Raw genomic sequence first — 17,017 nt, forward strand, 5'->3', positions numbered from 1 at the left:
AATCCTCATTTGCATAGAAAGTGTCATAGACTAGAAGAAGTTCACAATCCAGTTACTTTGGTCCAACAGTCTCTTTTTCTGAAGAAGAGAAATAAGATGTTACCTTAACTCAACGTCTCTATGATAGTTAGTGGTGAATTAAGAGGCTATTCACATGAAATTAACAGCATAAGAAAATTCAGGAGTCGCGGGGTCCTTTACCTGTTGAAGGTAACCTACTTTTCCTCCCTTCTCTCAGCTCTAAATGTTAACCGATTTTGTCCTGCTCAAACTCCCAAGAGTACGCGTAGAGATCCTTGGTCTGACCAAGTCCTGATTCATGGGCAGGGTTGAATATGCCCCATGTATACTGAATTGAAAACCATTCTGTCTCCTGTCCCTTGGGGAAGAGAATGGAAAATTGGGAGCCTAAAAGAACCACAGTGAGAACAGATTAAACCCAGGCTTTGTGTCCTAGGATTGCTACTAAATAGAGATAGACCCAGCCTAGCTCCACACCACCCAGATTCACTGCCAGAAAGAATCCGTTTATGGATATACTTTCTTATGGAAGTGGGACAGCAATTTCTGAGGCATATGGCCCTATGCCTTTTGCATCTGGCTCAGCGGACATGTTCTATGTTCTAAGAGCGAGACACGAGAGCCAGAAGGAAAGATGCTGCCCTTTCATCATTGTGTAATTTTGCTAGAATTGCAAACACCATTTCTGCCAATAACCATGTTCCCTTAATCTTTATAAAGATTGAAAGAAAATCACCTTGCCCTTCATCCTTGGCTGGCCCTTGAGTTTGTCAACCATGAAGATCCATTGTCTTGTCTTCATATTGCCAATTTTATTCTCATCGCCCACACCAGGTAACATAGACCCAAGAATTAAGAGGCTTGGAGAGGTTGTGGAGAAAGGGGAACCCTCTTACACTGTTGGTGGAAATGCAAGTTGGTGCAGCCATTTTGGAAAACAGTGTGGAGATTCCTCAAGAAATTAAAAATAGAGCTTCCCTATGACCCTGCCATTGCACTACTGGGTATTTACCCCAAAGATACAGATGTAGTGAAAAGAAGGGCCATCTGTACCCCAATGTTTATAGCAGCAATGGCCATGGTCACCAAACTGTGGAAAGAACCAAGATGCCCTTCAACAGATGAATGGATAAGAAGATGTGGTCCATATACTCTATGGAGTATTATGCCTCCATCAGAAAGGATGAATACCCAACTTTCGTAGCAACATGGACGGGACTGGAAGAGATTATGCTGAGTGAAATAAGTCAAGCAGAGAGAGTCAACTTCATATGGTTTCTCTTATTTGTGGAGCATAACAAATAGCATGGAGGACAAGGGAGGTGGAGAGGAGAAGGGAGTTGAGGGAAATTGGAAGGGGAAGTGAACCATGAGAGACTATGGACTCTGAAAAACAATCTGAGGGTTTTGAAGGGGGAACCAGATGGTGGGTATTAGAGAGGGCATGGATTGCATGGAGCACTGGGTGCAGTGCAAAAACAATGAATACTGTTACGCTGAAAAGAAATAAAAAATTAAAAAAAAAAAACAGAGGCTTGAAATAATTTGAGGGTAGACTGAAATTTCTTACCAATTTTTCTCCAGGCTAAATAGATTATTTGAACCAACCGTTCAAAATAAACCCTCTCCTTTTACCATGAAACGTGCAGAAGACCTTCTGGGAGTTCTCAGAGATTTATTTGGTCTCAACCCAGCCTAACAGACAAAATCACTGGGTAACGTCCCACTGCTCTTTCATAGCAAGATTGACGAGCCTGTGCTTAAAGCCCAAGGACTGTGCCTTCCTAAATAGAAAGAGAACTCATTTTATTCTAAGGATAGAAATCCAGGCTATCCTTTATATCCTTAGATATAAGAGTGTACATCTTAGGTTGGCTGTCTGGAGAAACTCATAACAGGACTAGGACTCCCGTCATCCACTTAGAAAACCTTCACCGTGTGTGTCCCCAGATACTTTCTCCCATAGGAAATCCTCTGGAATTTATTGTTCTCCATCATATCCTTTTGAGCAAAGGGGAACGTCAGCATCATTCACTTGGTTGCTCCCCTTTCCTTGACTCTGTCCTGACATTTCTAGTCATCAAAGTTTAAAAAAAAAAAAATGGGAGGGAACTGAAAAAGATAAAGAACAGGATGGAGGGAAGGGAGGGAAGAAAAGAAGGGAGAGGAAGGAGGAAGGAAGAGAGGGAGGAAGAAGAGAGAAAGAAGGAATTTGAGAAAAAGCAATAATTACACTTTCATTGCATCTCGCTTCTCAGCTAAGCCCAAAGACTCAATGAACCAGATTATTTAGGAAAAAGAAAGGCAAACAAGTGGCCCCTGGCTTGCTTTCTCTGTGTTTGGTAACTACTGAATTTCAGTGTGTGTAATTCAATGGTGTGTCTCCACCCCAAGAAAAAAATCCCCGACAAACCTCCACCTGAAAACATCCAGTGGCCCAAGTCACTGTCACAAATCAATGTCCAGCAATCTGGTTCTTCAAGAACAAGCATCCATGACCAAGCAGAGCCAGTCCCTTCATCAGGAAATTATCTACAAGAAGTCACACCCATGTCAAAAATCATTGTGGCCATAGAGCCTTGTTCTTGAGAAAGAAGCTCTTCCCCCAAGGATTTTTTTTTTAAAGATTTATTTATCTTAGAGAGAGTGCACAAGCTGGGGAAGGGGTAGAGGGAGAGGGGAAGCAGACACCTGAGTGGGGAGTCCAACAAGGGGCTTGATCTCAGCACCCCAAAATCATGACCTGAGGCAAAACCAAGAGACGCTCAACTGACTGAGCCACCCAGGTGCCCCTTCAAGGATTTATGAAGGGTTGATGACTCATGCTTGAAGTCTTCCTGAAATGGTGTGTGAACAAGTTTTAATCCTCCCCTTTCCTTTCAGGTTTCTCTGGAAGAGTGCTGCTTCCTTTTTCTTGTCTCATGAGTAGGGGCTTCTGTTTTCCACTCAGATGCCTTCATAACTGGGAAGAGATTGGCAGGTGTTTATTCCCTACACAAAAGTGCTGCAGAAGACAGAAGCAGAACTAAAGAAAACCAACTGCTAAGACCATGGTGGAGAGAGATGCTGTTGCCCTAAGATATGTTTATGAAATGTAAACCCCATTAGATCACTGGTCAGAATCAGGAAACCAGTTTCCTCTATTTCTGGTTGTATGGTGTTCCTGAGAGTTTTATGAACTTAGATTAAGATTAGACTCTAATATTTATTCCCCCACATGTATTATGGAAAAATAATTGCTCTATAATGGGTTAAAAGGGGGAAAATGTTGATTTTTAGCAATTTCACTCACTCCTGGGTAACAGGTAAATGATTGGGTTTTACTGGAGAAAATCTGTCTGTTGTTTAAGCAAACACCATAGACATTTTGGTTTCGAAAGCAAAACTTTTGGAGATGTACATAATACGGAGGTGAAGGAAAACAAGTGCGAAGTGGATCAATGTTTTGAAAGTAAGAGTTTAGTTTTTCATGAGGAGACTCAGGGACTCCACCACCAGGGACTCAGACACATGAGGGGTTTAGAGGAAGAAAGACCTTTTTCTCTTACCTTCCTAGGTTCCTGGAAATTAAACTGATAAAAGAGAGACTGACGTGAGAAAAATGGAACTTACTAACATGTTCCGTGCACATACATGCGGGGGAAATCCAGTGATGAGTAACTCTGAGGGGAGGTTAGAACTTGGGGCTTATAGAGCATCATAGCATGGAGGAGTAAATGCAGAGAAGTCACAAGACAAAGGAAAAGGAGTTGGGCCTTTAGGGGCAGCAACCTGTGGGAAGATAACTAGAAGGGGAGACTGATGGAGCAAGCATTATGTTACCAAGGTTTGTTATGGAGATTCCTCTCCTGATGTCTCGGGGCTGGTAAGCGTCTAGAGTCCTCAGTGATGAAGAGTCTAGGTTTGCTTTTGGGAAGATGGTAAGGGAGAGCAGAGAGGTGTTCTGTGTTTTGTTTTGTTTGTTTTTTGTTTTGGCTCCTATTTCTCAATTGTCTTCAGCTCAAAATAATCTGTATGTCTAAGGGGCATATTTGGGGTGGCATATGTGATGCCCTACAGGGCACAACAGGAGAAAGGATGCCAGAGGGAGAGTCTGGAGGAGTTGGTGGCAGTGGACGGCTGTCCTGTCTATTGCTAGTTCATTTTCTTTTCTGTGCAGTGACTCACACACCCTGCCCATCCTTCCATTGTTTCCAATACCCACAAAACCTTGTCTCATATAATAGCTTTTTGGGTGTGGGATCTCAGCCTAGGAGCAAGGGACTGCATCACACAGTGTGAGAAGCAGGAGGAAGCTGTGGCAGGAGCACAGAATTGGAACCCAGGGGTGGCCAGAGACGTGGGCAGCTGTGGTGTGGGTATGATGTCAGCTGAGCACAAGTGCACCTGGAGATGCTAAGAAATATCAGAAAGGGACTTACCTACCTGCACATAGGAGGGACGGAACTACAGGTGTGTGATTTGGATATAGATAGAAAGGTTGATTCCCAGGAGGTTGGTGGGTCTGCTTTTAAGCCAGTTCACAGACTTGCTGGGATGTTGTTTGGGAAAGGCTAAGCACTGTTCTGGGCATTGAGAAAGGGATCAGTGAATTGTAGCTATTGTATTATTATCACGATGACAACTTTGGTCAGATAAAGGAGTAAAACAATGAATGACCGATTTAAAACCTTTAAAGCTCTCTTTCCTCATCTTTTAAGAGGATAAAACTATAAATAGCCCATAACATTGCCATAAGTATAGAGATGAAAGGAAAAACGTACATTGGTTTTAAAGGGAAAACACACATTCGTTATAAATGAAAAACTTCAGTTTTAAAGACGGCAGCCAATTCTTTCTTATTGAGACTGCTTAGCTTCCTCCTAGAGAATTGGCCAGGGATGAAGAAAATCTTCACTGGGCTCCATGGGGAGGAATGACTTAGGCATCACCCGCCTCCCATCTGTAGAACAGAGTGTTGTTTAAGGTGGGGGGGAACAGAAGATGGAGCGTTTTCTATCCTGTTCCTGCAGGAGGCCACAGCCCACAGCCCCGGGAGGCTATGGGGAGTGGAAGGAGGGAGGGGTGAGGCTTCAGGTGTTCCAGAAGCCAGGCAGGCCTCATTCTTCAGTAGTCCTGTCATCTTTATTCCAAGTGAAACCCAGCTCCATCCAGATTCTTTCTGGGGGAGGGAAGCTGGTCTTGAATGATTTGGGAAAGTCAGTTAACCCCTTTGGGTTTCATTTAAAAAACCGAGTGGTTGTCTGGCACACGTGCCTCCAATCAGCTTCTGTGTGTGGAAGATTGTCTTTTCCAAACAAGTTCTTCCAGAGCCATGCGGGTCTCCCACCAAGAGGAGCAGTCTGTGCCCCCCCTCCCCTGGACTCCCAGCAGGCCTTTGTGATCACGACACCTGAAAGAGACATCTGAGTGATGCTGAGGGGCTCCCGAGGTCACAGAGCCACACCTGCTGTCCCTTTCCCAGGACACACACCATGGCAGCCCAGAGGCCATGTGTGAGAATGCAGAGGGCTCTGAAATTGCAGCCTGGGAGATCCCGTGGACAAACAGATGTTGCTCCAGCCTCTGCAAGGAGCCTCCCAGCCCAGGTCCAAGGGTGTGTGTGAGCCCTGGGATGGATCCAGCCCCATATGACGGCCAACCCATGAGCATCTCTGAACCCCAGACACCCAGTGGATCCCAATTTCTCTTTAGAGCCCCATGAGTGATAATAATAAAATAATGGTTTTTGAAAGAGCTAGGTTTGGGGATTTGTCAGCAAGATGGCAGAAGAATAGGAGACTAAAATATCATCAGGTTCCAGGAGTTCAGCTAGAGGAGTTCAGCTATATAGTTATCAAACCTTTTTGAACACCTACAAACTCAACAGGAGATAGAAGAGAAGAGCGGCGATTCTAGGAACAGAAAAGTGATCACTTTCTGGAAGTAGGACGTGCAGAGAAGTGAATCTGAAGATAGACCATTGGGGGAGTGGTTGGCTCCTGGCAAGTGGTGGAGCAGAGGAGCACAAAATCACAACTTTTAGAAGTCTGCTCCACTGAGGGACAAAGCTCCGGAGGCTAAGCAGGGACAGTGTGGACTGAGGACCTGTGGGGTCACAGAAAGACCTGGGGTGTCTGAGGGTGGCAGAGCTCCCAGTTATTGGAGTGGGGAAGCTGGCTGCAGAGATGGAACCAGGAATTAAAACGGTGGCCTCCCAATCTCTGGTCCTGTAGGAGCTTAGAGCTTGGAGCTCCACTCCTCAGTGCACTCTCAGAGAAAAGTAGTTAATCCCTCCCATCTCCCTGGTCTCTGGCTGCACTCTGAGCTCACCTGGCCTGGGATCAAGCATTTCTATCTCCGGCGCACAGCCCCATCTGGAGTCTCCAAACTCAGCAGATTCCTGCCACGTGCTCTAGTACCATTCCTCCCAGAGGAGGAAGGAAGTGGTGTCCCTGGGTCTGCCACTTGTGGGGTCCCTGCTCAAAGAACAGTGGTCTGACTGTGCCTTGAATCACAGTTTAAGATCAGACTGAGAGCCCCTCCAATTCTTAATGACAAAGAGAAAATCCTGAAAGCAGCTCAAGACAAGAGGTCTGTAACATATAATGGTAGAAGTATTAGATTGGCAGCAGACCTATCCACAGAGACCTGGCAGGCCAGAAAGGACTGGTTTGATATATTCAGACCACTAAATGAGAAAAGTATGCAGCCAAGAATACAATATCCAGCTAGGCTGTCACTGAAAATAAAAGGAGAGATAAAAAGCTTCCAGGAAAAACAAAAATTAAAAGAATTTTCAAACACCAAACCAGCCCTACAAAAAATATTGAAAGGGGTCCTCTAAGCAAAGAGAGAGCCTAAAAGTAACAAACCAGAAAGGAACAGAGACAATATATAGTAACTGTCAGCTTACAGGCAATGCAATGGAACTAAATTCATATCTTTCAGTAGTTACCCTGAATGTAAATGGGCTAAATGTGCCAATCAAAAGACACAGGTGGGCGCCTGGGTGGCTCAGTGGTTAAGCCACTGCCTTTGGCTCAGGTCATGATCTCAGGGTCCTGGGATCGAGTCCCGCATCGTGCTCTCTGCTCAGCAGGGAGCCTGCTTCCTCCTCTCTCTCTCTCTGCCTGCCTCTCTGCCTACTTGTGATTTCTCTCTGTCAAATAAATAAATAAAATCTTTAAAAAAAAAAAAGACACAGGTATCAGAATGGATAAAAAAACAAGACCCATCAATATGCTGTTTACAAGAAACTCAAGGATGCAGAGAAAGGGGAAGCCTCCTATACTGTTGGTGGGAATGCAAGCTGGTGTAGCCACTGTGGAAAACAGTATGGAGGTTCTTCAAAAAGTTGAGGAAGGGGCATGTGCACCCGTATGTTTATAGCAGCAATTTCCACAGTAGCCAAACTATGGAAAGAACCTAGATGTCCATCAACAGATGAATGGCTAAAGAAGATGTGGTATATATACACAATGGAATATTAGGCAGCCATCAAAAGAAATGAAATCTTGCCATTTGCAACAACATGGCTGGAACTAGAGGGTACTTTGCTGAGCAAAATAAGTCAATCAGAGAAAGACAATTATCATATGATCTCTCTGATATGAGGAGTTTGAGATACAGGGCAGGGGGTTCTGTGGGGCAGGGAAGGAAAAATATGAAACAAAATGGAATCAGGAGGGAGACAAACCATAAAAGACTCTTAATCTCATGAAACAAACTGAGGGCTGCTTGAGGGTGTGGCGGTAGGGATAGGGTGGCTGGGTTTTGGACATTGGGGATGTGCTATATGTGCTATGGCCAGTGCCATGAAATGTTTAAACCTGATGATTCACAGACCTGTACCCCTGGGACAAAATATACAGTATATTAAAAGGGGGGGGGGCTAGGTTTGAGGCTGATTTGTTCTGCAGAAATAGATAACGGGAACACCTCTTCCTTTCCCTCTGCACACCCAACTCCCAACCATGTATTGTATCAATGGTGACATTCTTCCTTCCTTGATGAGATGCCTTGATGTGGCCTCAGAATCTTTCTCAACACAGCACTCCTGAAAGATCCAGTCATTGTAGCCAAATGACCAATTTCTTTGATTTTTCCTGAACTAAAAGTCCTTTAATGGAACTTCCAGCTGTGACATGCTGAGTCTGTCACCTCTCAAGCAAAGGGAGGAATTCACAAATTAAAGGGAACTTGAACTCAACGGAGTTAATAAACACAAATAGAAAACAGCCATCATAAAGTCATTCCTTCACAAATACAAAGAGGCAACATTGGTCCAGGCATTCCCAACGGGCAGCAAGAATGGAGAAGAGATGGCTGCTTGCTAGGGGAGGTCTAATCTTGATATTAGCACTATATTGTTTTGCATCTAAGCCTGCACTGTTACCATAGATATTAGCAGGAGGCAGCTATTTATTGGATATAAATTTTAGTTATTTCAAAGTTAATAAAATTTAAAATTCACATCCTCAGTCATACGTGCTCAAGTTCTCAATGGCCCCATGTGGCCAATGGCTGCCATGTTGGGCATCAGAGATGGAGATCATTCCCGTCATTACCAAGTCCTGTGGGACAGCTCTGGTCCCACTGGTCCCACTGCGATTCTCTCTCAGTGAGACAAAGCAGTGAAGCAGAGGTACATAATGTAGAGAAAATGGAAACTCAGTGCTGTTTTGGAGAAAGGCTGGCATTGTTGCCTTCAATACTTACGCTTCCTCAGCATTTATAAATGATCATCTTTCTTTCCTTATTTGGAAAGAAGCTTCCTTGAATAAAGGGTTTGGATTATCAGTGGTAAATCTCCACTCTGTTTCTATGGCATTTTGTTATTGTTGTTAAGATATTTGGGTCTTAAACTACGAAGTCTTGTTTTTCTACTTAAAAGTTTTATGTTGTGAGCATACAAGGTCTACCACCAGAGATCCAAAACCTGGATTTATTTAATGAGCCACAGACAAAATAATGGAAGATTGCCTCTATTGTTGAAAAGATTGTACACATTTTTATATTTATTCACACAAAAGCCTGAGGTGCCTCTACCAATGTCCCCTCCCTCTGAGTGTCTGTCACCTGTCCCCCAAGACTCATGTGAAAGAGAGTAAAATCACACCCTCAGAATCCTACTCCTTGTCCCCCAGGGCCTCTTCGTCTGAGGGGCCACGTTAAGCTTTATCAAACTCTTCCTTTTCCGCATGAAAATTCCTTTGTGATAATGTGAAAGGGATCTTACAAATCATACTTCCAAACATTAACCTTTCTAAAACCCTTCAGCAGCTTTCCTTAGCCCAGGGTCTTAAAGCAAAACTTGAATGTTTTCTATGTTTCCTGACATTCAAGCTTTTCCTTGGCTTCCAAAATCTTTATTCTACTTCTTTTAGTTCAAATTTTTCATTTTTGGTCCTGGTTCTGAATTCCTATTCATTAACTAAGATCCCCAAGTTTTTCCTCCTTTTCGTCTCCTTGGTCCTGTCTGTTATCTTGATGTAATACCTCAGACAACTCATGTCTCTTTATTCTTTATTTTTAGCCTGTTTTACAATCGATTATCTTTCATCTGATTTTAAATGTGATTTGGTTCTACTGTTTACTGGACTTTTATCATCTTCTCTACTGGGATTTTAATTTTTAGGTTCTTTCTAAACATTCAAGTTTTACCCTGTAAAATCTATTTATGTTTTATGGGCATAACATTCTCCTGTGTCTTATTATGACTCTCATATGGGAGGAATACCTTTCTGATTTCAGTAGCAAGAAGAGGGTGGAGAATCTAAAACGAAACAAAACAAAACAAAACAAACTTAAAAAACTAAAAAAACCTTAAAAACCACTAAAAACACACACCCATATTCTCTTTGACACTATGTCACCAGCAGCTCTTGCTTTGCCTTTGCTTAGTTTCTCAGCAAAATCCTTTGGAAGGAGTGTCTGGACAGTCCCCACATGCTCTTCTCCTTCTCTGGGGGTTTGATACCACTCAGATCTGGCTCATCCCCCGCTTTTCACCAAAATGACTCCTGTCAGTAAAGGATCATAATGCATCCTGTGTGACGTCCCTCAGCCCTCCCTCCGCCCATTGTTGATGTGACCCCTCACGATGTGGCAATGAGCAGTTTTTCCCAGGTGCTGGAAGGAAAGGCAGCAGACAGCCTCTGAACTGTGGAGGAACCAACTGCGAGGTAGGTTTTCAGGAGAGAGCTTTTGATGGTTAAAGAAGGAATGGGAATATATGATGATATTTAGGGAATTGATACAAAGGATGGCTTTCAGTATACAAGTATAGGAGATTGGGCAAAAACTTTCGGTCTATGCTTTCTTTTTTTCTTCTATTATTATTGCAATTATTAGTATTATTATGAAAGCAATGTTCCTGGGGCCAAGGAAGTAAAACCCTCAGAGTGTCTGTGGAGAATTAAATATGACTTATTTAAACAGATTACTACAGATATTTATTCTATTTTTAGGTCAATATCGCTAAATTCAAATAGATCTCTACTTAGTGAAAAGTTCAAATGCAGATCTCGGGATTCAAAGGCAGAAGCATTTTATCACTAAGTTGTTTCTGGACAAACACAAAATGTCAGAAACAGATTTAGTTGTCTCAGATGGAAGAGAGGTGGGGCAGTGAAAGCTACTTCGATGAGGACAGGAGTTGAGGGACAAGCTCAGCTGAGATGCTCTAGGTTAAGGGAAGCTAGTGGGTCCTCACCAGAGCCCCAGGTGATGCCTGGGCCAAAATATTAAAGAAATCATTCGTTCAGACCCTGACCTTTCTCCAAAAAGAATTGGATGTGATCTTAGTGTGATGAGGGTTAGAGATGGTGAGTCAATTTGTACCACCAAGAATGGGAAGCAAGGGAGCCCTCTAAGATCTCCTCCAAGATTAATAACTGTCTGTGATAATGCTATCTATACTAGCATAGGATTATGAATGGTACCTGGTTAGAAGTGTGTTTCACCTTGGTATAAAATCAGAAGAGCTTACTAATTAAGTTGATGTTGTTAATTCCAAATGTATGGAGCGGGTGCTGTCTTTTCCAAGGCTCATCCTCCCATTGCCTTTGAGCTGAGAGAGGAAAATTGGCAAAGGCTGAGTAGCACAGATAAGCCAAGGTGGTGAACAGTTGCCATGACCTTAGAGTCCCTGTGGCCAGGTGATCAGCTCTTGGTCATTCCAGGCAGTAAGGAAAGAGCCTTGTAGGAAGACCATCAACTTCGAGGCCTTTCCCAACCTTCAGCAAAGAAACGTTTGCTTATTAAAAAAGATGTTTTCTTAGAGAGAGAGCAATACCTCAGGTGGCCAGAGAAATCCCCAGTTTATATGCCTGTTGTTCCAGCATAATTTCGTAATATGTCCCTTGCATTCTCAAAAGTGTCCCAGTTTGGATGATAAACTATTTGGTCAACTTGCTCAGGGAGCACCAGCCTGATCTGTGTCACATTTTCCTTGTTGATAGAAGAGGGTAGTTTAGAAAACTTTTAATCAGAACCCCTCGCTCATAGTCCCCCACCTCCCCTCCCCTCCTTCTCTCTTGCACACACACAAGCACACAGGCTCATGCACACTCACACTTGCGTATCTCACTGTAGCTACATTCTTTCATCTGGCAAATCCCATCATGCTTTCTTCACCAGGAAGGACCATAAAATAATTTCAAAAGGTACAAATCTAGGTTCTATCATTAGCTGCCCAACCTGCATTTGTTTTGTTCGTGTAAAGAAAATATCTATCTCACATGGCAATTTTAAGATATCATTTCTAAGATTTCCTAGCACATTTCTAAGATTCCTAACACATAATATGTATTCCAGAAAAAGTTGTCCCATTCTCTGTTACTGGAATGAAGGTCCAAAGAAGCTTAATGTTATTTTATTAAATTATGAAAACTTATTAAGCAATAGCTGTATTTAATAAGTGAAATCCAAGGGGGAATTGTGTGCATGTACTTAAAATTCCAGGTTCTTTTTTAAGATTGTCTTTCTTCCATGCCAAAAGTAGCCCAAGTTTCACCACAGACTTCTAGTTCCATGGGCTCAACAAAAGCACAATAGCTATATTGGAGTTTTTAAATTACAGCATTTCTCTGAAACATTGCAGATGTTGATGGAAGAAACTAACATCTTGTGTAATTTCTGGAACCCTAAAAAAATTCTCCTCACGCTGTACGTTGGAACCCTGGCAGTGATCCCCATTAAAACATGACTCTCAGCACAGAGAGGTATTGGTTATCCACTGGCTTAAGATCCTTTTTCTACTGTGGGGCTAGGAGAATGGTACTCTATCCAACACCAAGTGTACAGAAGGAGAAACTGAAGCTTGAGAGGTTATTTCAAGATCACTCAGCTAATGAGGGGCAGAACAAAGACTTTGAACTGACATTGTCCAACCCCAAAGCTCTTTAAATATTAGGTGAAATTCCTTTTGTCTCTATTCCCCCAAAATATCACTGCTTACTTCTGAGTTTGGATGATTTCTTTGATATCTGCTCTCAGTAGCCATCTATCTTTTGACTCGCCGATGTCTGTGACCAGTGTCAGACGAGCAGAGAAGTCTAGTTCTCTGTGTGCTCTTCTCGTCTATCTGTCCGTCCATTTTGCCTGCCTCCCTCCTCCCTGTTATTCATGCATCTATGTATTCATTTGTCCACACAAGCGTACATTCATTTAAACAAATGCTTGGCTCCCCTCTCTATGCCAGGGCGCTGATCCAGTTGCTGAGAATTGGAGGTAATACAACAAGACTTTGTTATTTTAGAAGTTCACATTATGGTGAAAAACAGACAAACAAAACAAAGAGAAGCTGGGAGGAGAGAGGGAAGAGATGGAGAGGAATTTCAATGTTTTACCTTGTATACTTCACTGTTACCTAACTCCCTTCCCACAAGGACGCTCTGAGTCAATCTCTGTATTAAGAAATATTTTTGGCCCCTAAAGTCTTACCAGGTTTGGTCTATGGCATTGTAAAAGCTTGCCTAGAATGAATCAACTCTGTCTTTTAAATGGGTAATGGAGAAAACAAATTGTTGGGAGTGAAAAAGCAGAGATGATCATTTCCATTTAAAAAGTTTATCCCTCGGGGCGCCTGGGTGGCTCAGTGGGTTAAGCCGCTGCCTTCGGCTCCGGTCATGATCTCAGGGTCCTGGGATGGAGTCCCACATCGGGCTCTCCGCTCAGCGAGGAGCCTGCTTCCCTCTCTCTCTCTCTGCCTACTTGTGATCTTTCTCTGTCAAATAAATAAATAAAATCGTTTAAAAAAAGAAAATCTTAGAGCCCACGTATTAAAAAAAGAAAAAAAAATTCATCCCTCTCCCCCTTTTTTTCCTTCTCTCTTTCAAACTTCTAAAAAGGGGACTTCTCTTGGTATTCCTAAAGGGGAAGCTGTCAGGTGTAGAGACACATCATAAAAATGAATGGATAGATATATGATTTGCTCAAATAATTCTGTGTAAAAGGCACAAAGCCTCAGAGTCATAAGTAGTAGCGAAAATCAACTAGAAAGTGCTGACTTACTGTAAAGGTCTTCCTTTGTGATGAGAGGAATTGGATCTGTAACCACGCGTCTATAGATGAGACATTCTCCAGTCACACCCAGGCCCTCATGGAATGAGTGTCTTGACTGGGAACAGAAGCTTTTCCTCTCTAGCTGAGTTTTTCCCTCTTTCCCCAGATCACCTGCCCCCATTGATGTGCACCGAGGAAAGAGCCACCATCAGGCTTCAGACGTTCCTCCTCTAAGCCCAAGAACTGACTTCCCACCATGAGGCTGCTATTCCTTCTGTTTCTTCTACTTGTGTGTCTTGTCCAGGTGTCATCAGGTAAGCGGCAGCTCCTCCTAGTAGGATGCTATGACAGATGGCCGTGGGGAGGAATAGAGCCACAGTGACTTATGACCCAGCGATGCCCAGGAGAATACAACTGAGTGATATCACAGCTGAAAGAAAGGACCAGCCTAATGGGCATAGACAGTTGGATATAGATACAGAGAGAGACATTGATATGAATATACATGAATATATGTTCATATTATATGAATGATATCAATTAGAAACATAGATGAATACAACATACATACATTCATTCACATTTATAAGTATATGTATTACATACGTAATTTATAATTACATATATATAATTATTTTTATCTTGTCTTCTTGTGAAAAATTGGGAGATTTTGTGACTTCCACAGGAAAACTATGGACCTGGCAGAAAGCAGAAAATAAGCTTAATTCCCAGCCGAGTATGCTTTCCATCACAACGTGGTGCTTTTAAAAGCCAAATCCTCTGTTGGAAACTTTTCCTTTTTTAAATTTTATTATGTTATGTTAGTCAACATACAGTACATCATTACTTTTTGATTTAGTGTTCACTGATTCATTATTTGCGTATAACACCCAGTGCTCATTACAACACGTGTCCTCCTTAATACCCATTACCGGACTGCTGCATCCCCCATCCCACCCACCCCGAAACCCTCAGATTGTTTCCTGGAGTCCTTAGTCTCTCATGGCTCGTGTCCTCCACTGATTCCACCGCCTTCATTTTCCTCTTCCTTCTACTAATGTCCTCTGTGCTATTCCTTATGTTCCACATATGAATGTTGGTGAGGATGTAGAGAAAGGGGAACCCTCTTACACTGCTGGTGGGAATACAAGGTACAGCCACTTTGGGAAACAGTGTGGAGGTTCCTCAAAAGGTTAAAAATAGAGCTACTCTATGACCTAGCAAGTGCATTCCTGGGTATTTACCCCAAAGATACAGATTCAGTGAAAAGAAGGGCCATATGCACCCCAATGTTCATAGCAGCAATGGCCACAATAGCCAAACTGTGGAAGGAGCTAGAAAGTCTTCTTATTCATAATTTCCTCTGGCTGCTTTTCATTCTTCTTCTAAGATGTTCTCTTAATTTCAGGCATCGTTCATGTTTTCACCACTCTCAAGTCACTTCCTGAAATTTCTCTAGTCAAGTGACTTAATCACATGCCATGTTCTTTCCAGCTTAACTCACAGGAGCCTGAGAAGACCAGAGCTTGCTATGGACCATGGTGGCACTGAAAATGTCACAGTGTATGAAAAAGCTGTGATGGCATGGGAGATAAGAGGGGTGGTATTCAGGAGCGAGATTGCCCACTTAGTGTCCAAAGTTTGTTTTCTAGCTTGGGCTGCATGCTTGTAAGATTTTGCCCTTTTGAAAAAGAGGAAGGTGCTTTGGGAAGCTTTTATGAAGAACATGCAGAGTATGTCCCTAATCTTGTAGCAGAATCAAGTCACTTGCTTTCTCCAATCTAAAGTTCCTTCTTCTGAAAAAGAAAGACACTACAGTGCAGAGGTCAATAAACTTTTTTTTGGTAAAGGATCAGATAATATATTAGGCTTTCTGAGCCACAAGGTCTGTCATGATCCTCATAAGAAGCAACAATAGACAATATATAAATGAATGAGGGTGACTATCTTCTTAGAAAACTATTTATAGACACTAGACTTTGAAAAAACCTTTCTAAACTGATGGGTCACACCACAATGGGTAGAAGGCCCGTTTTGTCCATACAAGATGAATTCTGGTAGCTTCAGTTGAACACGCATTATGGTTTTAATATTGTTTTGTCACCTCTCCTTCCTTTACAGGGCATGAGAAAAGGGGGAAATACCTTGAATGTGAAAAAATGGGTGGTGTCTGCAAGCACCAAAAGACCCACGGATGCTCCATCCTGCCTGCGGAATGCAGAAGTCGGAACAAACATTGCTGTCGCCTCTAGCATCAGCCCCTCCGTGACTCCTCAGGGTAGCATGGCGGCCGCATGCCTGTCGACCTCTGTGGAATAAACCCATCACCAATCACGTGCATCCTGCCTTGGGTCTTTCTGGGGGCACGGTTGAACTCGGGGAGGGGAGGGGTGTATGGGACTGGAGTTCTGAACTAGGTACCCACGGCTAATACCCTGATTGGACAAGGCCTGTCCTTTTCTATCACTGCTTCTGCACCTGTAACTATTCAAATGGTTCTGCAAGCCCCGAGAACCTGTTCATATATGTCTGTCAATGGACATATCGAGGATTAGAGCTTGAGGGGTGTGTGCGTATGTGTATGTGTGTACATGCATGCTCGTGCATGTGGGTGTGTGTTGACAATATGTGGGAAAAGTCACAGATTTTGCTCACATTATCATACTCCCTTAATGACTGTTGGCTACTAAGCAATGGCTCCTTGTTGATTACTAAAGAGCCAGGGAAATAAATTGACCAGAAGGGCCTAAAGGTGCAGAAAGCTCCAAGCTGGTACCCTTGATGCCTGACATCAAGCCATAGAATTGGATCTCAGAGATTACAGAAACAACCCACTGTTTCACAGAGAATCAAGACTTATCGAGTTAGTGATTATTTTCCTCTCTCCATAGATGCCTTTCCAAATAGCAGATTCCTTTAGAAGCATTGCCTCATAACCCAAGGGATGGTTTTCTGCAGAGGTAAGATTTGGATTGTGTGGCAGAAGCCTGCTGATTGGGAGTGGAAATGCCATCTTCAGCAGGAACTTACTCTTTTTGAAACAGTCATCTCTTCTCTTTTGGGACTTTCTTTTGGTAACAAATGAAACTCTTGGACACTGCTGCTGGAGATGAGAAGTTGTAAGGCTACTTTGGAAGCAAATTTGGTGGTTTCTTTAAAAAAAAAAAACTTTATTTATTTTTTAGAGAGAGAGGGCACAAGCAGGGGGAGCGGCAGGGAGAATGGCTAGAGGGAGAAGCAGGTCCCCACTGAGTGGTGATCCAATGTGGAGCTTGATCCCAGGACCCCGAGATCATGACCTGAGCCGAAGGCAGATGCCTGACCAACCGAGTCACCCAGGCCCTCCATTTTGTTGTTTTTTATAAAGTTGAACGTATGCTTGTCATATCAGTCATTAATTCTACTCCTGGGTATTTTCTCAGGGAAATAGAAACTTACATTCCCATTTTTAAAAATTATGCAAATGTTCATAGCAGCTTAATTTATGTTTGCAAAAACAGTTAACACA

The 17,017-nt window shown here is 42.8% G+C and overlaps 1 protein-coding gene and 1 long non-coding RNA gene across 2 annotated transcripts; both read left to right on the forward strand.

Annotated features, from left to right (window-relative positions):
- Window positions 1-42: 42 nt before the first annotated feature.
- LOC309855502 lies at window positions 43-3,149 on the forward strand. The gene is made up of 3 exons (XR_014306837.1): window positions 43-210; window positions 742-855; window positions 2,905-3,149. It is a non-coding gene; the product is annotated as an uncharacterized lncRNA (long non-coding RNA).
- Window positions 3,150-10,106: 6,957 nt separating this feature from the next.
- Window positions 10,107-15,847, forward strand: LOC309855193 (beta-defensin 33-like). The gene is made up of 3 exons (XM_082715267.1): window positions 10,107-10,187; window positions 13,676-13,823; window positions 15,631-15,847. Exons 2-3 carry the CDS (start codon window positions 13,766-13,768, stop codon window positions 15,759-15,761), a joined length of 189 nt encoding a protein of 62 aa, XP_082571393.1. The 5' UTR covers window positions 10,107-10,187; window positions 13,676-13,765; the 3' UTR covers window positions 15,762-15,847.
- Window positions 15,848-17,017: the final 1,170 nt, after the last annotated feature.

This window comes from Mustela nivalis (genome assembly GCF_964662115.1).
Source record: "Mustela nivalis genome assembly, chromosome: 20".
Classification (NCBI taxonomy): Eukaryota; Metazoa; Chordata; class Mammalia; order Carnivora; family Mustelidae; genus Mustela; species Mustela nivalis.

Bases quoted from the DNA above. Each gene is read 5' to 3' on its own strand.
- LOC309855193 (XM_082715267.1), top strand. From the start codon at position 13,766: ATGAGGCTGCTATTCCTTCTGTTTCTTCTACTTGTGTGTCTTGTCCAG. The intron at 13,824-15,630 runs GTAAGCGGCAGC...CTTCCTTTACAG, and splicing joins TCTTGTCCAGGTGTCATCAG to GGCATGAGAAAAGGGGGAAA.